Below are 22,980 nucleotides of genomic sequence, written 5' to 3' on the forward strand. Positions count from 1 at the left end.
GGAAGACTGAGAGGCTCGTTGGCTGCTGCCTGGAGATTCCAGCAGAAGGTCCAACTGTCCCGGCACAAGGAGGTATGGCCCGGCTTCAGGGGCAGGCTGAAGGGCGGGGTGGAGAGCAGGGCAAGTGTGGGAGTCTGGGATAGAAAGGACAGGGAGAGCCTGGGGATGTTGAGTGGGTAGGCACGCTCTGGGGACTTGAGAGGTTAGGGCTTGATCTCTCAAGCAGGCATTGGAATGAGGGGTTGGAGGAGAGAGCTCTGGAGTCAGATATCTGTGTTCTGTCCCTTGCTTTGCCACTAAAGCCTTGGTGACAGTGAGAATATTCTCTCCCCACTTTGGGCTCTGTCTCTTCATCTTTAGAATAGGAGTATTGGAGCTGACAATCTCTGAGACCCTTTCCAGCTCTGACACATAGATTTAGAAGTGTGTGTTTGTGTGGAAGTGTGTGTGTGTACATATGAGGAATGTGAGGGCAGAGGGAGAGGGATATAAAAGGTGGAACCTGGAGATTCTCTCTATGCAGGCTCAAAGCTCAGTGTGGTGTGGTGAGCTCAATTTAGGAGTTGCGAGGGTTGTCCCAGAGACATTGTGTAAGACATTGACTCTTCTTGAGCACCAACCATTCATTTCCCCCAAATGTTGTGTGATTAACCTTGTATCCTGTAACTTTGCTAAATTCACTTGGTCTAATAGCTTTTTTAAAAAAATTTATTTATTTTATTTATTTATTTTTGGCTGCATTGGGTCTTTGTTGCTGCACGCGGGCCCTCTCTAGTTGCGGTAAGTGGGGGCTATTCTTCGTTGCAGTGTGTGGACTTCTCATTGCGGTGGCTTCTCTTGTTGCAGAGCACGGGCTCCAGGCGTGTGGGCTTCAGTAGTTGTAGCTCATGCACTCAATAGTTGTGGCTTGCGGGCTCTAGAGCACAGGCTCAGTAGTTGTGGCGCACGGGCTTAGTTGCTCCGCGACATGTGGGATCTTCCCGGACCAGGGCTCAAACCCGTGTCCCCTGCATTGGCAGGCGGATTCTTAACCACTGCACCACCAGGGAAGCCCGGTCTAATAACTTTTATTTTTTGATAGTTTCCTTAATATTATCTGTGTGCATGAGTATCAGCTGTGAATAAAGACAGTTTTATTTCTTCCTTACCAATCTGTATGCATTTTACTTCTTTTTCTTGATGTATTGCATTGGCTAAGACCTCCAGCAAAATATTGAATAGCAATGGAAGTATAACATTCTTGTCTTGTTACTGATCTTGGTGGGGGGAAGCTGTTGTAGCTTTTTCATAGATGCCTTTTATCAGCTTGACGAAATTATTTTGTATCATGAATGGGTGTTGAATTTTGTCAAATGCTTTTTCTGTGTGTATTGAGATAATCATATGATTTTCTCCTTTAGTCTGTTAACGTGGTAAAATTATACTGACTGATTTTCAAATGTCAGGCCAACTTGGCATATCTGGTATAAACCCTACACAGTCATGGTGTATTACCTTCTTTATATATTGTTGGTTCCAACTTGATAATATTTTGTTAAGGATTTTTGTGTTTATGCTCATAAGAGGTATTGGTCTGTAATTTTCTTTTCTTGTATTGTCTTTGCTTGGTTTTGCTGTAAGAGTATTGATGACTTCATAAAATGAGTTGAGAAGTATTCCCTCCTTCATGTTCATGTAGAATTGGTATTATTCATTAGAATTCATCAGTAAAGCCATCTGGGCCTGGCATTTTATTTGTGAGAAGGTTTTTAATTATAAATTCAACATTTAAGCAGATATAGGCTTATCCAAAATTTGTAATTCTTTTTGATTTAGTTTTGGCAGTTTGTGTCTTTCAAGAATTTTTTTTAATATTTATCATTTTTGGCACCCTATTCCTTTATACAGATTCAAATTTCATCTAATATAATTTTCCTTCATCCTAAACAGATTCCTTTAATATTTCTCATAGTGCAGGTCTGCTGGCAATGATTCCCTCAGCTTTGGTTTGTTTGAAAATGTCTCCATTTCATCTTCGTTGTTGAAAGATATTTTCACTGGATGTAGATATCTAGATTGGCAGGGTTCCCTCCACCCCCATTTAGCATTTTTAATATTTCCTTCTATTGTCCCCTGGCTTTCATAGTTTCTCATGAGAAGTCTATTATTTTCCTTATTTTTATTACTATGTATGTAATCTGTCTTTTTTTAAAATACATTTATTTATTTTATTTATTTTTGACTGCATCGGGTCTTCATTGCTGCGTGCGGGCTTTCTCTAGTTGCGGTGAGTGGGGGCTAATCTTTGTTGTGGTGCACAGGCTTCTCATTGCAGTGGCTTCTCTTGTTGCAGAGCATGGGCTGTAGGCACATGGGCTTCAGTAGTTGTGGCACGAGGGCTCAGTAGTTGTGGCTCATGGGCTTAGTTGTTCCGCGGCCGGCATGTGGGATCTTCCTGGACCAGGGATCGAACCCATGTCCCCTGCATTGGCAGGTGGATTCTTACCCATTGTGCCACCAGGGAAGTCCTGTAATGTGTCTTTTTCCTCTGGCTGCTTTGAAGATTTTCCTTTTAGCACTGGTTTTCAGCAATTTAGCTACTTACTACTTGTTAGTTAGCAACTTCTTTCTTTTATTTCTAGTTTTTTTTTAAGTTAAACATCTTATTTTGTACATACAGAAGAGTATGAAAACTTGTAAGTACAGTTTAAGAAAAAATGATAAAATTGAACACCTGGCTACCCATCATTCATACTAAGAAATTTATTTATCCCACAAATATGTATTGAGCATCGTTCTAGGTACTTGGGATGCATCAGTGAAAAGAGAAGACAAAAGAAATTTGCCCTTACAGAACATGTGGGGAGAGAAAAATGATGGAAAGAAATGGAGCTAGTGGGGAGGGAGAATCAATAAACACACTAAATTAGTATATCGTATAGTGTGCTAGAAAATAACACGTGCTAGTCAGGGTAAGAGACACCAGAATTTGGAGGAGGGAGGAAATGGGTCGAGGCATGTCTCATTGAGAAGGTGCTCTTTGAGCAGAAACTTGAAAGAAGTGAGGCAGTTAGCCATGTGGATATCTAAGGGAAAAACATTCCAATAAGAGGGAACAGCCAGCGCTAAGGTTCTGAGGGAAGAGCAAGCTTGGAGTATTTGAGGAGTACCCAGGAGGGCAGTGGGGCTGGAGCACAGTGATCTAGGAAAGCATCTAGAGAATAGTAGGAAAGGAGATCAAAGAGGTAATGGGCGAGGGCAGATTTTGTGAGCCTTTGGAAGAACTTTGCTTTAACTCTAATTGTAACAAGGGAGCCATTGGCTAATTTTTATTAGAATTGACATCTGCTTACGGCTTCCATATTGTGAATAAATAATGAGGGGAGACGAGGATGGAAATGGGAAACTTTAGGAGGCTTTCCCACAATTCCAGATGAGATCTGATGAAGACTTAGCCAAAGATGTTGGCAATGGGACAAAATCAAGGCAAAATCCTGATTAAAGAAGAATGGATGGAGAGCAGTAAGGATGCTGAATGCAGACAACTCTGAATGAGTTTCATTGCAAAGAAGGGAAGATAAATAAGGTGTAAGTCTTGGGGGAAAGTGGGACCAAGAAAAAGGCTTTTTTTTTTAAGATGGAAGAAATTACAGCATGTTGTGAGCTGATGGCAGTGATCCAGTAGTGAGACCCAAACTGATGCTGTAGGAGAGAGAGAGGGAGGGAGAATTTTTGGAGCCATGTCTCTGCCTAGGCAAGCATGGACGGATCCTGTGCACTAGTTGGGGGCTTGGCTTTAGATAGGAGCACGAAGAGTCCATTGGTGGCAATAGGCAAGGGCGCATTGTGTGTGAGGGCAGACGGTGGTGATGGGAGTCTGTGGGGTGGGGGAGGAGGTCTTTTCTGATCAGTTTTTCTAGTGAGGGAGAAAGCAGGTGGAGGCTGAGAGTGGCAATGGGTATAGTGGAACTGGAGGTGTAAGGGGAGTGGAGAAGGTATGAAATAACCTCCTAGGATTGGGAGAGAGAACGGACTGGGTAAGTGTGGGATGGGGGTCTGGCAGCACTCCTGGATCGTAGTCAAATATACTTTAAAATTTTTAAATTTTATTTTGGAGTATAGTTGATTAACAATGTTGTGTTAGTTTCAGGTGTACAGCAAAGTGATTCAGTTATACATATACATGTATCTATTCTTTTTCAAATTCTTTTCCCATTTAGGTTGTTACAGAATATTGAGCAGGGGGGCTTCCCTGGTGGTCCAGTGGTTAAGACTCGCACTTCCAATGCGGGGGGTGCAGGTTCGGGGAACTAACATCCCACATGCCACATGGCGTGGCCAAAAAAAGTAAAAAAAAAAAAAAAAAAAAGAATATTGAGCAGAGTTCTCTGTGCTATACAGTAGGTCTTTGTTGGTTATCTATTTTAAATATAGTAGTGTGTACATGTCAGTCTCAAACTCCCAATTTATCCCTCCTCCCCATCGTCAAATATTTAAAATAAGACTAATTGTTGTGGTTTTGTCCAGCTGTGCCGGGGTGGGGGTGGGTAGGTGAAGGGTTAGAGTTAGCCAAGACTGTGGATTAGCCCAGAAGTAGAGAAATAGGGGGACAGAGTTGAAGGTGGATGCTGAGGGCGTATAAAACATGATCATTTTCTGTACTTACAAACACCGCTGCCTCCTTGCAAACCCCATCTCAATCGGGTCCTCCTTCCTACCGCTTCCCAAGGTGGGAGATAACTTCTATACTGAATTCTATGTTAATCTTTCCTTGGTTTTTCCTTAAACGTTTGCCATGTATTGCTAAACAATATACTATTAATCTAATTTTGGAAACTAGAAGCAATCACAAACCTGGCTGGTAAAGGAAGGATAATATCCCCACTGTTGGACGGAGGCTCCCAGGAGAAGGAAATTGGACAGAATCTCTGACTCTCAGCTCGGCCACAGAAGAACCCACTTGTGCCGGCCAGCCGGCCCCTGCTCCAGAGATGGCGCTGACCCGGGGGCTGCTCCCCCTCGCCCTGCTGGTGCTCTGCTGGGGGACCTGCGTGGCAGGGGCCCAAGGTGAGCCCGATCGCTCCCTCCCCCTCTCCCTCCCCCTCCCCACTGCTGGGCCCCATTCCCGAGGAAGCTCCAGACCCTATGCTCCAGCCTTCCCTCCCTTCCTTCCTTGCCCCCCGCAACCCCTGCTGGTTCTCGACTCTCCTGGTCGTCCCTGGAGTCCCCTCTTCCCTCCTCCCACACTCCCGCTCATTCTTCTCTGGCCTCCTGTAAAGGTCCTCTCCGGTCGTGTGGCTTCTCTGCCCACATTTCTCCCTGTGGCATTTGAGGCCTCTGACCTCCTGGCTGGCCATTCCAGTCCTTTCTCTGACCCTCCTTCGCCCCCAGACACCAGCACCTAGACGGCCTTAACCAGTTCCCACCTGGGCGCCCTTGCTCCCGAGGACCCTCGGCCTGGGGGTCTCTCCTCCTGCCTGGAGGCCCTGCTGAGATGCTCCCTGGGCTCTTCAGGCCCATGAACCCCCTTCCCCAAGGGCTCGCTGAGAACTTGGCTTCCCTGATAACCCTGCAGACCACGCTCCCTTTCCCAGCAGCTGACCACGAGAGCAGGGTGGGGACGTCCCAGAGTAGGGCCCTGCCACACTGCCCCTTAGGGGTGGGTCTGTGCCTCTGCTCCCAGGCTGCACGCACCCAGGGGCCCAGGGGCAGGGCCTGTGCCTGATGCATGTCCCCACCCTGGGGTGGGAGGGACCCTGTTCCAGGAGCACGGCAAGGCAGGGGCTCAGGACGTATACTGTGAATCAACTAGACTATGTGTTTCTGTGCAGACAGGAGGGTCCGCGGCTGGCACCCTCACAGCTGCAGAGCCCCCAGCCCCGCCCAGGGCTCCTGGGGACCTCTGTCTGGCCTCCAGGAGCCTCTACGGGACTCTGGGAGACGCCTCCCCAGTGCCACACACCAGGAGGGGCTGGGAGGGGCGGTGACAAGGGACATCTGGAGGGGAGAGGTGTGACCCCCTTTCCGCCTCCCCCTGTCAGGGACCTTCCCCCTGCAGACCCTGCGCTGCCATAACGACTACACCAGCCGCATCGTCTGCAGGTGGGCGGACACCCAGGACGCCCAGCGGCTGATCAACGTGACCCTCCACCGCAGGCTGAACAGGCGAGTGAGGCTGGGCCTGGGGCCAGAGGGCAGGAAGGGCCTCTGTCTGCTGTGGGGACTGTGCTGGGGTCGGGGCTGGACGGGGGGCGGGGCGGGGAGGCCCCTGCCCAGGAGCTGCTGCCCCACCAGGCGGCCAGCCAGGCCCGCGGGCTGGTGTCTGACATCAGGTTTGGGGGAAGAGCCTCCTGTGTTAATATCGTTGTTATGATGGTGATGGTGATAATCTTCTCTTGTTTTGTCACAACTGAACAAGATCACCAGGCAGAAATCGATCTTGGTTCATCCTCCTTGTGAGGCGGGCAGGGATGTGATGCCCAATTCACAGATGAGGAAACCGAGGCCGTGGAGGTGAGGTCCCTCCCCCAGGCCACACGGTGGGGAAGTGGCCTGAGCGGGACCAGTGTCCTGCGTCCAGCCTGCATGGCTGGGCTCCACGTGCCCCCCGGGGCCTGCCACCTCCAGAGTGGCGGTTTCTCCTCTCTCCTCACCTGGTCTCCGGGGCCTACCCCATTAGGGAAGGTGCTCCCACCATTCTGGGATTTGGTGAGAGTCTGACTCACCATAATAGAAATAATGAAACAGCTGGCATCACAGGGTCTGGGGTGTCCCCTGGAGGCCGCCCCTGGGAAGGAGCCGCTCTCACCCCACGGCATCACTGCCCTCCCGCTCACTCTCCTGCCCTCCCGGGAGCCTCAGTCTTCCTTGTTCGCTGTCCTCAGCCCCCACCCCACCCCCCACCCTTAGCTGTGACCCACTTCCTTCTGCTCGGGGACAACAGATCCTCCACCCTGACCCCTAGCCCCCCACCCCACACGTCTGCTGCCTTCCTGGCCCCGCCCTGCAGGGTCTGTCCTGTCCCAGGCTGTCTGAGGCTGCAGCCGGGCTCCTACCTGGTCTTGCTGCTCAAGGACATCGCTGCCACCACAGTCCCCACTGTCCCCATGCCATCGACAGGCCCACTCCCGGGATCCACTTACAGATGCCAACCAGGCTGCAGCTCCGGAGCCTCCTGAGCCCCATCTCCTGCAGCCGGGCCCTTCTGTCCTCTGCTTCCCTTCCCATCAACACTATACTGCCTTCTCCCATTGTGTCCCTAGAACCTGCTCCAGTAAGGATTTCCCTCTCACCACGTCAATCAACGCCCCTGGTCAAGATCATCTGTGTCCTCGTGTAGCTGAGCCTAATGGTCATCTGTCAGCCTTCTTTACCTGACCCATCCACATCACCTGGCACAGGTGACCCCACCATGCTCCCCTTGACCTCCAAGACAGTCCAGTCCCAGGTGTGCCTTGTGCCTCCCTAGCCTCCTGATCTCTTTTGCTCACTCATCCTGATACCCCATGCTCCGCACGGCAGGATGCTCTAGCGCTAACATCACCTGCTCAGGCCGCCTTCCCCGACTGCCCACTGCAAGTTGCACGCCATCTGCCCCTTCCCTGCCAGACCTATGTAAAGTTTCCTCCGTTTGACATATGACATAGTTTATCCAGTTGTTTCAGGTGTGTCTCCCTCTACCAGAATGTTGGCTCTGCAGGCAGGAATTTGTGTGTGTTTTGTTCCCTACCAGCTCCTCCTACCGCCCCACCCCTGACCCTGGACAAAACCTCGCACATGGGAACCACTCAGCAATGTTTGTGAATGAGTGATTTTTCTTCATTCTGTGTCCCCTCCTGGCAGGACAGCCTCGCGGCCAGTGTCCTGCGATCTCAGTGACGACCCTTGTCCCCGCTGTGTGCCCCGAAGATTCATCATCCCCTACCGGAGCTTTGCCTTTGCTGACTATGACTACTTCTCATTCCAACCAGACCGGCCTGTGGGTACCCAGCCCACCGTTACTCTGAGCCAGCACGGTGAGGCCTGGGCTTCCTGTGTGGACAGCGGTGCGAGAGGTGGACCAGGAAGTAAGAGCCTTCAAGGGGTGGAGACACCGGCTTGAGATGGGTTTGGTTCTTGGGGGAAGAGGATATGGTCTCCTTAGATGGAGGCACTGGGGCAGGTTCAAGGTGAGGAGCCCCAGCCAAAGGTACCTCCCCCGCCCCTGATGCTCCAGCCCTGCCAAGCCATTGCCTTCCAACCCTGAAGGCTTTCCTTCTAGAAGCACAGTCCTTCCTATTCAGATACAAACTTTATAGCTTGCAAATCTTTCATCAATTTGGTCTCTTGCAATGTCTGTGACAACCCATTTTATAGATGAGGCACTTGAGACCCAGGGCAATTACCTAACTTTTCCAAAGGGCCACCATGAGCCGTCATGACAGTGATGGGCTGGACTTGCCGAGGGCTCTCTGCATGTTGGTGATGGAGGTTGTCCCCTTACTGCCCTCGCTGCGTGGCCCCCAGTGTGTGTGCTATGTGTCCACAGAGCCTAAGAAAGTCAATGGTCTTGGGTGGGTGTTGATGATGGTTTCACATAATTAGATTTTATTTAACTATATATTAGAAAGAAATATAACCAACACTTTGAACTCATGCATTCGGGGAAATTATTTCTGAGAATGAGGCTAAATAGAAAATGAAAGTCCTATTATGAAAGTTTACATTCACATGGCCAAAACCATGCCTATCCAGGCTTTCAGCAGACACTGCTGGTTCTTATTTCACTCCCAAAACAACATCAAAGTAGATAGTACTGGGACTTCCCAGGTAGTCCAGTGGTTAAGACTCTGTGCTTCTAGTGCAAGGGACGTGGGTTTGATCCCTGGTTGGGGAACTAAGATCCCACATGCTATGTGGAGTGGCCAAAAAAATTAAAAAAAAAAAAGTAGATAGTATTGTTACTGCTATTTGGGGATAAAACAGACAGAGGGCAGTGTATGCCCACGGCCTCACAGGGGCTGTGGGCAGAGCTGAAATTCAGACCCAGGAAGGTCTGACTTAGCTGCTCCTTGCAAGTGTCGGATGGGGAAGGGGCTCCAGCCTTTGCTTCCTGCCTCTGTTCATCACAGCAACACAGAGCTGCTGCCTGGAGGAGGGGATGGGTTAGGCAGTGGTGAATTCACTACAAACAATGTCTCAAACATGTGTCTGATGGATGAGAAGGAGTCCCGTCCCGGTGGAGCTCAGAGCATACAGGGCAGGACACACCAGATGTTGTCGGGTGTGATCACTTACTGAAGGTGGGTGCATGCCACGTGCCGAGGGGCAGTGGACAAGGAGCCCCTGGGAGGTCAGGACAGGCTTCCCCAAGCAGGGAGCTTTGCAGGGAGATCTGAAGGGTGGGAGGGAGGAGAGTGGGAAGAGCATCCCTGGCTAAGGAAACAGTGTGTGCAAAGGCTGGGCGAGGGTGAGGCTGGTTGGTAAAACTGCTAATAATTGTGTCTCCAGAGCATCAACTTCAAGAGGACTGGACAGAGGTAGGAAGGAGAGGGGCAAGGGAGACAGAGGCCTGACCTGGACAGGCTTCTGTGTCCTGCAAAGGAGTTTAGGGGTCACCCTCTACCCAAGGTCGGCAAACACCTATAGAGTGCCGGAGAGGAAATATATTAGGCTTTGCAGCCAAATGGTCTCAGCGGCAAATCCTCAACTCTGCCATTGTGACATGAAAACACATAAATGAATACGTTGGCTTGGCTGGGGTGGTGGTGGTATGGGATGAATTGGGAGATTAGGATTGACATATATACACTAATATGTATAAAATAGATAACTAATAAGAACCTGCTGTATAAAAAATAAAATTAAATTTAAAAATTAAAAAAAATATGTTGGCTGTGTTCTGATAAAACTTTCTTCATAGACAAAAATTTGAATTTCATTGAATTTTGATGTGTGGCACAATATTTTTCTGATTAAAAAAAAAAAGTGTAAAAAAATATGTAAAAATCCATTTTCAGCTCCCAACAAGCCGTGGGCCAGATTTGTCCCTCGGGCCAAAATTGAACAATCCTTGCTCCAGATAATAGTGGAGAGAGAGCATCACAGGTCAGATGAGTGAGGAAGCCAGGAGAGGTGAGGGTAAGTGCGCGTGGGGGTGAGGTTTAAGGTGGGAGGTGAGAGCAAGGTTGGAGTGAGCAGACCATAAAAAGAAGATGGAAGTGCAAATCATAGGGAGTAGAAGGGATTCATTCATTAATTTGCTCCTTCACTGAGCACCTACATAGGCCAGGAGAGCATTGAAGTGCTCAGGCAGTATCCCTGCCCCCACTGGGCTTACAATCAGATAACCGGAGACGGCTTCATGGTGGAGGAGACCAGACAACTCAGGGATGGGGCACCATAGTGCTTGGCCTCCTAGAGCATGCCCTAAGTCAGGATGTCAGTTCTAGGCCGCCAAAGCTTGGCAGTGAGTCAGGGAGGGGGCATATGTGTGTCTGATCTGCTCTGAAGCTACACATGTGGAGATCTGGATATTTCACTTCCTCTGTCACCTCCAGCTGTGAAATGAGCTCGTGGACTACATCTCTCAGGTTGGATGAATAGGTTTTCCATTGGTTTCCCAGTCTGTTCAGTTGGGAGCAGCTTCCTAGGGTTCCAGGCTGACAAGGAGTCCCACTGCATGACAGGTTCAGGGGCTAGGAGTGCATGATTGATTAGTGATGCCTGCTGTGGCTGGAGCTGGGGCAGCGGTGCTCTGGATCTGCCAGTCTGGGCTGAAGACTTTCTGAGGCTCCAGCTCTGACACGCTCTATCATGCCCTGTCCCCTGTCCAGCATAGAATATTGACATCTGGTTTGGCTCTTACGGAATATTTTGTGTTGGAAAGTCATCTCTCAGCATTCAGATATAGAAGCTTCAGGAAGTCTGCAGCCATGCCATTCATGGATGAATCTGCGCACCCAACCCTGTAGGCCCCAGCAGGTGTCTGCTTGCTGTTGGTGATGGAATGATTTCATGAAAAGTCTCTGAAGGTGGGCCTACATATACTCATTCATTGATTCCTTCATTGATTCATTCACTTTGTCCCCATATTCAGTGAACCACTCATCTCAGGCCCTGGGGAGAGGCAAGGGGGTCAGGACCCCACCCCTGACATCCACAAGCTCCTGGACTACTTGAGGGGACAGATGTGGAAGCATCTATATCCTCCAGGGTTGTAAGGACCATACAGAGGGCTATGGTAGGGCAGGAAAAGGAGCAAGGGATTCTGCCTGGGGGAGGGGGTCCAAGAAAGTCCTAGGGGAGGAAACATGTCTGCTGGGCACTGAGAAGTGCAGGATGACACTGGACACTGGAAATAAGAAAGTGTGGACAGGAGAGGGAGTAACATGAGTTGCAGCGCCCTCTGCTGGGAAGGAGGCCACACAGAGCTCCTCATGGGCAGTGGGGACAGAAGGAAGCTCCACTTGGAGTGTAACTGCCGGCACTTTGTACGGAGCTTCTGTTCTGTGCGCCCAGCAATCTGCACATCTTCATTCACATACACATTGAATCCTCACAATTTAGCAGATGAAGGTCTGAGGCCCACAGAGGTGAGGGGTCTGTCCAAGGTCGCTCGGTCCGTGGGGGTCGTGCTTGGCCTGGAACCCACGTCTGTCCACACATGGGCCCTGCAGGCCCTGAACCTCCCACACAGTCGTCCAGCCCCTTAGGGACCCTCTCCTTCCTCTCCCTCCAGTGCAGCCCCCCGCACCCAAGGACCTCAACATCCGTGCTGCCGGGGACGGTTTCCTGCTGTCCTGGAGTGTGGCCCATAGGGGTTCCCAGAGCCACTGGCTGTCCAGCCTGGAGTTTGAGGTGGTCTACAGGCGGCTTCAGGACTCCTGGGAGGTAGGGACCCCACCAGCTGTGCCCTGCGCCCACGGGGACCTGGCCCAGCCGGCCCTGCTCCAGCAGCCCCTCTCTCCCCCAGGACGCGCCCACCATCTACTCCAGCTCCTCCCGGGCCATCCTGGGGCCAGAGCACCTCATGCCCAGCAGCACCTATGTGGCCCGAGTGCGCACCAGGCTGGCCCCAGGCTCGGGGCTCTCGGGACGGCCCAGCCAGTGGAGCACGGAGATTCGCTGGGCCTCCCAGCCAGGTAACAGAGTCGGAATTGGGACGGCGCCCCCCTGTGGGGAGGGCAGCTCATTACAGCTCCTGGACAGAAGGCGTCCAGGGGTCCGCACCATGGGATCCACGGAGGCTCTGAGCCATGTGTTCAGAGTGACTTCCCTGGCCCACCCCGTCCCTACTGTGCCTCTGCAGAGGCAGCGGCTGCATCTTACTTACTTCTGGGCCCCAGTTTGCTGCCCACTTTCTGTGGAGGAACAATTACAATTTAATCACAATGGCATATGAGCGTCTGTGTTTTCGTGAGAGCTGCACCGTACGCAGACATACCAATGTGATTGTGTTAAATTCCCAAACCCTGAGGCTGACATGCCCTCCCAGCTTTGCACAGGGGGGTGTGAAGTCTCACAGAATTCACTCTCTGACCTGTGTTTACACAGCTGGCCCTTCGGGCTGAGTTTAACCCCTGGTCTTTTTGGCCCCAATGCCCATAATCTCTCTGTGATGAGCCTCATGGTGGGTCCACTGAGGGTTAGGGAATGAATGAATGAGGACTGAATGAGGGACTGTCTCCCTCCCAGGGAATGAGTCCCAGCCCCAGAACCTCCAGTGTTTCTTCGACGGGGCTGCCCTGCTCACCTGTTCCTGGGAAGTGAGGTCCGAGGTGACCAGATCGGTCTTCTTCACCCTCTTCTACAAGTCCGGCCCCAGTGCAAGGTGAGTGTCCCCTGCCTCTGTCCCCTCTGCTCCTCTAGGCCTAGCCCTCTCCAGGCCTCCTCCTGCCCCTGGGGGCCCAGCAGAAGCCACAGTTCATCTAGAGGTGTCATCCCTCTTGTGGCCCTGCCTCCCCCTGCCCTCGCCTGTGCTGTGATCCTCAGGGAGGAAGAATGTTCCCCAGTGCAGACGGAGGAGACCAGCAGCCCTTACGTCCGGCACTGCTGCCAGATTCCCGTGCCTGACCCCAGGAACCACAGCCAGTACATCGTCTCTGTTCGACCAAAGGAGGAAGAGAAACTTATAAAGAGCTCAGATAACAGTGAGTTTGCCCCCAGCCTTCTGCATGGAGAGTCTTGTGACAGCACTGTTTCCTTTGTAACCCGTGTAAACTCAGGGTTCCTCATGGCCCAGTCTTCATGTTTGTCACTTTACATGAAATGCAGTCCAGCAACCCAAACTGAACAGGAGTAAGTCTAATGTTTAAATTCTCAAAAAATATATAAATGCTGCAGTTGATAACATATCAGTCCAATTCTGAAAATACTTTCCCCATTCATGTGCTCTGTGTTCTCAATCTGAGTTTCCAGACCTTTGGCAACTGATACCACTCAGTCTCAGTTGCCCTCTCCGCATGTCCAGTGTTATTTTACACCTAACATGCTCCATAATGAATGTCCCTTGTCTCTCTTATCCTGCTTTTCCATATCCTCCCCACTTCCCTAAATGGTAAGTCTTTTTTAGTTGCTTTACCCAGAAACCTTGGGATCCTCCTCGTCATAGCTTTCTCTCAAATGCCATGTCCAGTCTCCCAGCAAATTTTGTCACCTCTATCTTTTTAATACACCTAGAATTGGACCATGTGTCTACTGCAGGCCTTAGTGCAGTGAGGTCTCCCTCTCCCATCCTTGCAGTCCCTTCAGTCTCTTCCCAATCAGCAGCCCATCTGATTTTGTTAACACATAACCAAATTATGCCCCTCCTCTACCCCAAACCTTCCAAGAGCTCCCCTCCTGCACAGAGGAAATAACAAGATCCCTGTCACAGCCCACAAGACCTTTCTGACCTACTCCCCTGGGCCCTTGACTTCAGCCTCATGGCCTCCTCCACATTGGGAGACTGTCTGGGCACACCCCTGCCTCAGGGTCTTTGCACCTGCTTCCCTTTGTTCTCTCAAGTTGCATGGCTTCCTCCCTCACCTCCTTCAGGCCTTTGCCCAAATGTCACAATCTGTGTGAAACCTTCTCTGAAAAGCTTATTTAAAATAGCACCCAACCCAGAAATCATGGGTCACCCCACTTTCTTTTCCCACAGTACTTATCACCACCTGATGTATATTTATCTATCGTGTCAGCTTTGTCAAGACAGGGACTTTGTTCCCCAGAGCAGCACCTGGCACACAATAGGCCCTCAAAGTGTGTTGAATCAATGTACAAACATTGCCTGACAGTACAGGTCTCTCCCCACCTCCTGTCCGCTCTCTGTCCTTTGCCCCCCTCTTCCTCCAAGGCTCCTCCCTCCCTCATTGCCTCAATCTACCCCCATGGATTTTCTTAGGATGGGGATGGGGAAGGGAGGGGCCAGGGCTGGCATGGGAAGGGGTGAGGGGTAGGAGGAAGGAGTTCCTTCTTCTTGAGGCCTTTGAAGCAAAACAGGGATAAAAAAAATAACAATGTAGCTAAATAGGATCTTCTTTTTTTTCTTCTTCTTATAATAATAATAAATTATTAAATTAATTATTTAAAAATTAAATAGTAATAATAATAATTATTTTTGTCCCTGCTGTACTTTGATGACCCAAAGAAAAGCAATCTCTTGTATTTGCCTAGCACTTTTTTTTTTTTAGGACACAGGCACCCCAAAGTCTAGGGCTGCTCTGTTTATTTATTTATTTATTTATTTAAGGCTGTGTTGGGTCTTCGTTTCTGTGCGAGGGCTTTCTCTAGTTGTGGCAAGCGGGGGCCACTCTTCATCGCGGTGCGCGGGTCTCTCACTATCGCGGCCTCTCTTCTTGCAGAGCACAGGCTCCAGACGCGCAGGCTCAGTAATTGTGGCTCACGGGCCCAGTTGCCCCGTGGCATGTGGGATCTTCCCAGACCAGGGCTCGAACCCGTGTCCCCTGCATTAGCAGGCAGATTCTCAACCACTGTGCCACCAGGGAAGCCCCTTGCCTAGCACTTTTTAAAAAAATATTTTAATTTCATTGGAGTATAGTTGATTTACAATGTTGTGTTAGTTTTAGGTGTACAGCAAAGTGATTCAGTTGTGCATGTACATATTGCCTAGCACTTCAATATCGCAGAGTGTTCCTTGCTCTGTCCTTTTAACTGTGAGGGACACAGCCCCTGGTTAAGGGCAGCAGGTGTGCCAGGTAGACCCAGTTTGAAATCTCCGGCTTCCCCAGTGGATGGCTTTGCTAATGCCCAGTTTCTACGTCTGTAAAGGGAGGCCCCAGTCACCCAATGGAAAGAAGGAGATCAGGGGTTCAAGCCCAGGTCTGACTCTGGAGGCTGCATTCTTCTCCCTTCTGAGATCCTGCCTCTCTTCCCCCCCACCTTCCAAAAAAATCTGGGAGCATTTCCTCCTGCAAAAGCCAGATGATCCTTCAGTTTCTGTACAGCCTGAACCCTAAGAGATCTCAGATCCGCTGTCCTGGGATAAATCAGGCCGGCGCTGTCCTGTTGGACCCAGTAAACAAGCTATTTCCCCATCTGATACCATTCATCCCAGTTATGGGCCAGTGGTGAGCTGGTAGAAAGCTCAGACTCACCATTCTGTCCTGTGGCCCTCACCCCTGTCCTGAGCAGGAGGAAGAGGGATGACTGTGGTCTTTGTTTCATAGATGAGGAAACTGGCTCTCAGAGACCGGTGGTAACTGGATAAACTGACACATCAAATGCAGAGCCTGGGCTGGAATCCTCGGCTTCTGTATTAGTTTCCCATTGCTCCTGCAACAAATTACCACAATAATAAAAAAGACTGAAATAGGTTTCACTGGGCTGAAGTCAAGGAGTCGGCAGGACCGCAGTCCCTCAGGAGGCTCTGGGGGAGAATCCATTTCCTGGCCTTTTTCAGCTTCTAGAGCTGCATCCCTTGGCCCCTGGCCCTTCCCCCATCTCCAAAGCCAGCAGGGGAGCATCTTTGAATCTCTTTCTGCTCCTGCCAAGTGCCTTCTCTTTGTAGTCAAATCTCCCTCCTGCCGCCAGCATATAAGGACCCCTGTGATTACATTTATTTTATTTTTTAAATTTTAATTTTATTTATTTATTTTTAAATTTTTTGGCCACACCACAGGGCATGTGGGATCCTAGTTCCCTGACCAGGGATCGAACCCCTGCCCCCTGCATTTGAAGCGCAGAGTCAAACACTGGACCACCAGGGAATTCCCCCCGCTGTGATTACATTTAGAGCCCACTTGGATAATCGTGTCCCCATCACAGCGTCCTTAACTTAATCACACCTGCAAAGTCCATTTTGCCATGTAAGGTAGCAAGTTCCAGGGCAGGACCTGGATACTTTTGGGCGTCGTTGTATATTCTTCCACAGCCTCTCTCTGGTCTTTTCATCACGGCAGCTCCAAATCCTGCCCCGAGGGTCAGCCTCAGGGAGGGGTGGGCACAGGGCCATTGGAACAGCCTGGTCTGTGTCCAGTACTAATGAGGGGATGGGCCTCTCAGAGCCTGGATGGTGTGTCCGCAGTGAGCGCCTCCGAGTTCCCTCTCGAGATGGGCAGTCTGTACCCGCGTCCTGTCTCTGGAGGACAGGGGTCTGTCCCGTGCCCGGCAAACCCTCACGAGGGCCAGCCAAGCGAAGACAGGCTGGAGCCACGGGTGGAGAAGGGCACCGTTCCAGGGCCTGAAACTCTGTTCACCTCCCCTTCTCAAGGCAGCATAAAAGGCAGGTGCCTGGAACAGATGCTATCAAAGTTGGTGACTTTGACTCAGCCCACGTCAATTTCAGGTAAAAGGCACAGATTGTCAAATGCGGCTTCTTCAGCTACTGTGAGTAACCAGTAACCCAGCCACCTCATTACTGACCAACAGACTGCAGCTTATCTCAGCATCTCCCAGGGAGGAGGTGGTCTGGCCATGATAGATGCTGGCACCCCAAGTAGGGGCACAGAGACCCATGATGGTGGGACCTGGGGTCCTGGACCAGTGGAGAGAGCACCAGTGACCAGCATGGAACACAAGGAATGTTCCACCGGAGGAATGTCAGAAACAGCGTTCTCTGAAAGTTTCCCTCCCTGCAGTCCAGATGGCTCGCCTGACCCTCAACGTGACCAAGGACAGAGATAGCTACACCCTGCACTGGAAAGAAGGAAAAATGCAGGACAAACGCATAAATCTCATCCTCCAGGTCCAGTACAAGAAAGAAGCAGCCTCATGGGAGGTGAGGGCCTGTGCCCGAGGAGTGGCCTGGATGGGGGAAGGGGGAAGCGAGAAAGACCAGGGAGAGTGCCACCGGCCAGGTTCCTGGCTCCCAGCAGGTGCCCAGTCGGAGGGAGCCACTGGGACTCGGCGGTCATGTCCCTGTGCAGTCAGCAGGTCACCGTCCCTTCCCTTGGTGAAGGAACTGAGACTCACAGAGGTGATGCGAACTTGGCCAAAATGAACACGTGATCCTGAATTGCAAAGGAGGTGTAGACATCAGGACGAGAGACAGCTGGAGGAAGGGTTTTCAAAAGTCATAAAGGGGGCATTTCTTCACGAGAATCTCATCCAGAATGCAAATGTGCAGCTGCTAAGAGGAGAGCTGCTCCCTGCGAGGCGGGCAGAGCTCCAGCCTGGGACTCAGTATCTGGCCCCCACCCCCAGGTATCCATCAGGGCCTGTGGGCAGAATCTGGGGCTCCACAGAGGCCAGTTCAGAAACCTCGGAGCCAGCCCCGGACCTTCAGGCTGGAAATGGGGAAACTGAGGCCAGAAGGGAGTGTGTCCGTGGTGGAGCTGGAAGTGGCCCCTGGGCTCCTGAACATCTGTCTAAGGGTCCAGAGTCCATTCATCCTGCACTGCACTCCTGGGAAGGCCATAATTAGGGTCCAGGCTGTCCCAAGAGGAGCTGGGAGGCTGAGGGGGGACATGGTGACTGACTCCTCAGGGTTTCTGGGCCTCGGTGTTGTCATATGTCACGGGGTGCATTGCAAGAGGTGCTGTCCCTGATCCTGTCTGGGTGCCGTCCCTCTGTGGGCACTGGAGTGTGGTCCTCCGCGGTGGGAGTGATGCTGCCTCAGATCTGGGGATGTGACTACAAGGTGGTGACTGATGGGTAGCAGGAGATCTGGGGTGCTGAGGCGGGAGGGCTTCATAGCTGTGCCCACGTGCACCAGACCTCAGCACACCTGCTCACACACCTGCACCCACAGGAGACCAAGACAGAGGACTTCCAGAACGCCCACAGCATGTGCCTGCCACCTCTGGAGCCTGCCACCAGGTACCAGGCCAGAGTGAGAGTCAAACCTGACCCCCAAGGCTACAACGGGATCTGGAGCGAGTGGAGTGAGGAGAGCTTCTGGGACACTGAGTGGGGTATGTCCTCCCGGCCCCCACTCACCCCTCCAAGCACAGCCCCACTGGGCAGAGGACGGGGATGATGTGGATGTGAGATGTAACCCCACCCCAGGCTAGCATCCTTCCCTGCCAGGTGTCATTAGAGATGAGAAAGTGACACCTGGTGTGCACACAGACTGCAGGTGAGGTCTCGAGAGGGCAGAGGAGAGCACGTCTCACCAACAGGTCTCCCTAAGCCTGGACCTTAGCCCTCTATTAATATGGCCCATGCTTTCATTAGCTTTTGTGGCAGCTACTACCCAGGGACCACTCAGCCCGAGTTTTCTGTTACCATGAGGAACTACTGACTGGGGCCTGGGATTGGAAAGCTTTGGTCTGATTTCTCAACCTTCCCTCAATCTGCACTTGCTAATTTCATTTATCTGTCACCATCACCATAGCGGCCACCAGGAGACAAGTACAGAACAAGGTCCGGGAGGTGGTGGCAGAGAGAGGAAAAAGTGTTGGCAGCAAGGTCCCCAGTCCCAGCCAGCCGTAGCAGGGAAAGAGCACGAGGAAGAGGACCCCAACCAAGCAGAAAGAAGGGCTGGGCCACTGGACCTAGGGGAAGGAGACCAGGGGAGTCCTGGAGGCGCCCAGCCTCTGACGGGCTTGAGGCCAAGTGGAGAGCTGTGAGGGCCCCTGATGGGCCTTTGCACCTTCTGGTTCCTCCACCATCACCCCTTTCCCCGTCTCGGCCTCTCCAGCCCTCCCTGTTCTTGACGACCACCTTCTATGCTGCTTCCTTCAGGAAGTGCCCTATGATTGCCTCTGGCTGCAGTCACTGCCCACGTACAGCAACACCTGCTACTGGACAGGATCTAACCCTCTGTGTCCTGCCAGCAATCCAGCACTGTGGGTGGCTCAGACAAATGCCCTCTTCTTCTTAGTCTGTTTCTGGCCTCTTCTTCCCCTCTGCATGCCAAGGCAGCAACTTCACCTCATCTCCTGAGCCCCCAGCCCCTTCCCTCCCCAAAAGTTAATGCTCCTTTTTCCTCCTGGCTGCCTGGAAGTGCTGCCCATGTGGGTCCTGGCGCTCATCCTGGTCATCAGCACCTTGATCCTGCTCGTGTCCCTGCGCTTCTGTGGCGTCTACGGGTACAGGTAAGGCGACTCCAAGATGGGGGAGGGCGCTACCCAGGGCCCCAGACGATGCCAGGGACCCCACAGCTGACTTTCTCCAGTCTCTGCTCTGCAACTCACACCCTGTGGGGCCTTGGTCAAAGCTGCCCTCTCCCTGGGCTTTAGTTTCACCTCGGTCCATGAGCACGAGGCAGCTGCCCTGAGGTCTTGGGCAGCGGACACCTCCCTGCTGTCTTTCCAGGCTGAACCAGAAGTGGGAGGAGAAAATCCCCAGCCCCAGCAAGAGCCACCTGTTCCAGGTAGGGGCTGGCTGTGAGGGCGGCGGAGCTGCCGGGCCCCTGTGCTTCTGCGCCCACGTCCCCACGCCCGTGTCCTCCTCCCCTTCCGGTGGGCCCTGAGTAGGGGTGGTATGTGGCCAGGGCAGGGGCTGGGAAGCTCTAAGAGCCGGGCCGGCCCCTGCAAGCCCAGCACTGCGATCCCCTGGGCCCCCCCGATGCACAGGGTACCCCGCCCGCGGGGACTCCCGTGGAGCAGCAGAGAGGGTTGGCGTGGGGTTGCCAGGACCCAGGGGGGCGCAAGGAGAGCCTTAGTCACATCGGGGCAGGGGGGATGGCGGGAAGCCGCGTGGCTTCCCCAGGACAGGACAGCAGCACTGAGCTCTGGAGGATGGAGGGTGGTGGCAGGTGGGAGAGGCCACTGCTGGCAGAAGGCGAGTGGAGGGTGGAGACAAGATTCCTTGGAGAAGGGACCTGAGGGGCGTGGGCGGTGAGTCTGGGGCGCAGCACGGGAGGCTGAGAGGACCCCGGGGAGGGCGCTGGCACGTGGGGAGCGGAAACCCTTTGATCAGGCAGGCAGGGCCAGGACTGCCTTGGGAGGGTCCCACGGCCAGTGCGGAGGAGACTAGGGGTGAGCATGGAGACAGGGACAGCCCAGATGGGCGTCCTCGTGGGAACAGGCTGCCCGTCCTTGACGTCCCAGGGCCCCTGCGAAGTCCCAGCCCCTCTCTGGCCTTGTGTTCCTGGTGTCAGGAGGGCGTGGTCGGTCCTGCCCATGCTGAGATGCCGCCACGTCTGGGGGCTCCCGAACCCTCGCCACCTTCAAGGCCCTCCTCCCACCTCACCTCCTGGGGTGCCCCCACCCCACAGGCACAAACGCCCTCTCTTCCCCCAGAACGGGCGCGCCGGGCTCCGGCTCCCACACAGCATGCGCGTTGTCGGCAGCGGGAGCCACGCACACGGGGGGCTCTGGGGCGGCAGCTGCCCTCAGCCGGAGGGGTGAGTGTCGCGCGAGGGATCCCTAAGAGGTGGGACGGTGGCTCCCTCCTGCACATCGGGGGCTCGGGGGAGGTGGCCTCGGCCTGGGGCTCAACAGGAACAGGTCCTTGGAGGCTGGCTGCACTAAAGCAAGAGGTGTCCCGGGTGGATGTCGGGAAGAGCTTCCCGATTCCCAGGTTAGGGAGGGTCGGGGCCAGAAGCAGGAGACTGGGGCAGATGACCTCCCCCGGCCCTGCCACCCAGGGAGACGCCACGCTGCCTCGGCCCCACTGGGTGGCAGAGGATCTGCGAAACCGCGTGGCCTCAGCACCTGAGCGGCCGGCTCACCACTCACCCGCAGGTGGGGCAGGTGAAGGCCGAGGGCACGGCCGAGCCCAGGCTGGGCGCTGACGCTGGGTGACGGCAAGGAGCGGGAGGTGGGAGGGGCCACAGCTGGCAGAGCATGACCTTGAAGGAGAGCACGGAGGCTGGAGGGGGAGACCCACAGGGAGGCTGAAGGAGCGCCCGTTGCCTGTTCCGGGCCAGCTCCCTCCCCTCACCCTGCTCTGCGTTTTCTGTGAGCTCTGGGGGGAGCCCGGCCTCCATCCCAACCCCTGGCTCCCTGTGCGCGAGCTGAGGCGTCCGTCCAGGGTGGTGCCAATGTCCCTGCCCTTGTTCTCCCCACAGGGCGTCCCCTGTAGACTTCGGGCACAGTGAGGTGTCACCTCTCACCACAGAGGACCCTAAAGATGCCTGTGACTCATCACCTGAGCCTGACATGACTCTGGTCACCTCGAACCTCCCCACGGAGCAGCCGCCCCGGCCCCCGCCAGAGCTGGCCACCCCCTCGAGCCGGCCTGAGAGCCAGGCTTCCAGCTTTGATTTCAATGGCCCCTACCTGGGGCCGCCCCACAGCCACTCCCTGCCTGACATCGTGGGCCAGCAGGGGCCCCTACGGACAGGCGTGAGCAGGAAGCCGCAGCCCCCAGGGTCCCTGAAGTACCTGTTACTGCCCGCAGGGGGGCAGGTGCAGCTGGTCCCACTGGCCCAGGTGATGGGGCCAGGCAAAGCCAGGGATGCGGACCTGAGGTCCAGCCCAGGCACCGAGGGGAGCCCTTCCCCGGAGTCAGGGGCAGACCCTGCCCCTCCTGAGCCTGGGGTGATGGTGGGTGGTCAAGGCCCGAAGGACAGGGCCCCCCCAGGTCTGCCCACTGGCTCTCGGGGTCCTAGGGAAGGCACTGTGGCCACTGGTTACGTCACCACTGCAGATCTGACATTCACTTTGCCCATAGGGGCCCCATCTGCCTCCAGGCCCCTCCTCTGGGCCTCCCCTCAGACCAGAACCCCTACTTCCGTCTTGGACTGGGTGATGGGCTCCCTGCATCCTCGGCCCTCTAAAGCCAGAGTTTGAGGGCTATGTGGATCTCCCTCCAAGTATGGACCAGTTTCCCTAGCCCCCTCTGGCCAGTCCTGTGCCTCCTGCAGTCAACAGCCCTATCCTGATCCCAGGGGACCCCAGAGAGATGTGTGCCCAGCCTTCCCACCCGCCCAAGGGGCTCCTCATCCTGAAGCGTGTAGGTGACTCTTCCCTCCCCTCCAGCTTTGGAGTATGCCAGGTACCTCTCCAGGGCAAACTCCTGGAACTAAGTTACCATGGTCAAGATGCCCATGCCAGGCTGAGTGTGAGGGACAAAGTATAACTCAGATCTTCAAAGGGTGAAGCCACTGCAGGATCCAGCACCACTGAGGAGTGACAACATGCCTGGAGAGGTCTAGCTGCTTCCTCTGACTCAGCTGAGGCTCTGCATCTGCCTTTCATCCCCTGGCTCCTTCCCCAGAACTTTCCGTGTGTCAGAGGAGACACTGTAGTAAAGAGCGGTGGTTCCCAGCCTTTATCATACACCAGAATCAACTGCAGAGCTTGTTACAACAAAAGAGTTGTTGATTCAGTAGGTTTTAGGTGAGACCCCTAGGTTGTATTTCTCAGGAGTTCCCAGGTGATCCTGATGCTGTTGGTCTGGGGACGGTACTTTGAGGACCTTGGTGTAGAAGCAAGGGCTCAAACAAGAGCTATACCTCTGCCCATTAGTGGGCAGAAACTGCTCGCAATTAAGATTAATTATGAGCAATTAATCAAGATTCTTCTTTGTTCCCCTCTGTTACTGATTTTTAGTTTTATTGTATTGTGGCAGAAAATGTAGCCATGATACAATAAAGAATTCCTCCTCTCTGGATTTTCTTTAAACTTTCCTTGTGGCTAAGTAGATTGATTCATCTGTATCTATCTATCTACCTATCTATCTATCATT

The 22,980-nt window shown here is 53.3% G+C and overlaps 1 protein-coding gene across 1 annotated transcript; it reads left to right on the forward strand.

Annotated features, from left to right (window-relative positions):
* On the forward strand, positions 1-22,371 carry LOC133101624 (cytokine receptor common subunit beta-like). Its single transcript, XM_061206630.1, is given in 16 exon segments — positions 1-72; positions 4,820-5,046; positions 6,021-6,144; positions 7,822-7,994; positions 11,699-11,850; positions 11,933-12,101; positions 12,655-12,790; positions 12,952-13,109; positions 17,040-17,179; positions 18,152-18,314; positions 19,349-19,439; positions 19,660-19,717; positions 20,589-20,692; positions 21,359-21,975; positions 21,978-22,058; positions 22,061-22,371. Coding segments are annotated over 15 exon segments (2,553 nt in total). The 5' UTR covers positions 1-72; positions 4,820-4,970.
* The last annotated feature ends 609 nt before the right edge of the window (positions 22,372-22,980 follow it).

The sequence above is a fragment of the Eubalaena glacialis genome, chromosome 11 (assembly GCF_028564815.1).
Source record: "Eubalaena glacialis isolate mEubGla1 chromosome 11, mEubGla1.1.hap2.+ XY, whole genome shotgun sequence".
Taxonomy (NCBI): domain Eukaryota; kingdom Metazoa; phylum Chordata; class Mammalia; order Artiodactyla; family Balaenidae; genus Eubalaena; species Eubalaena glacialis.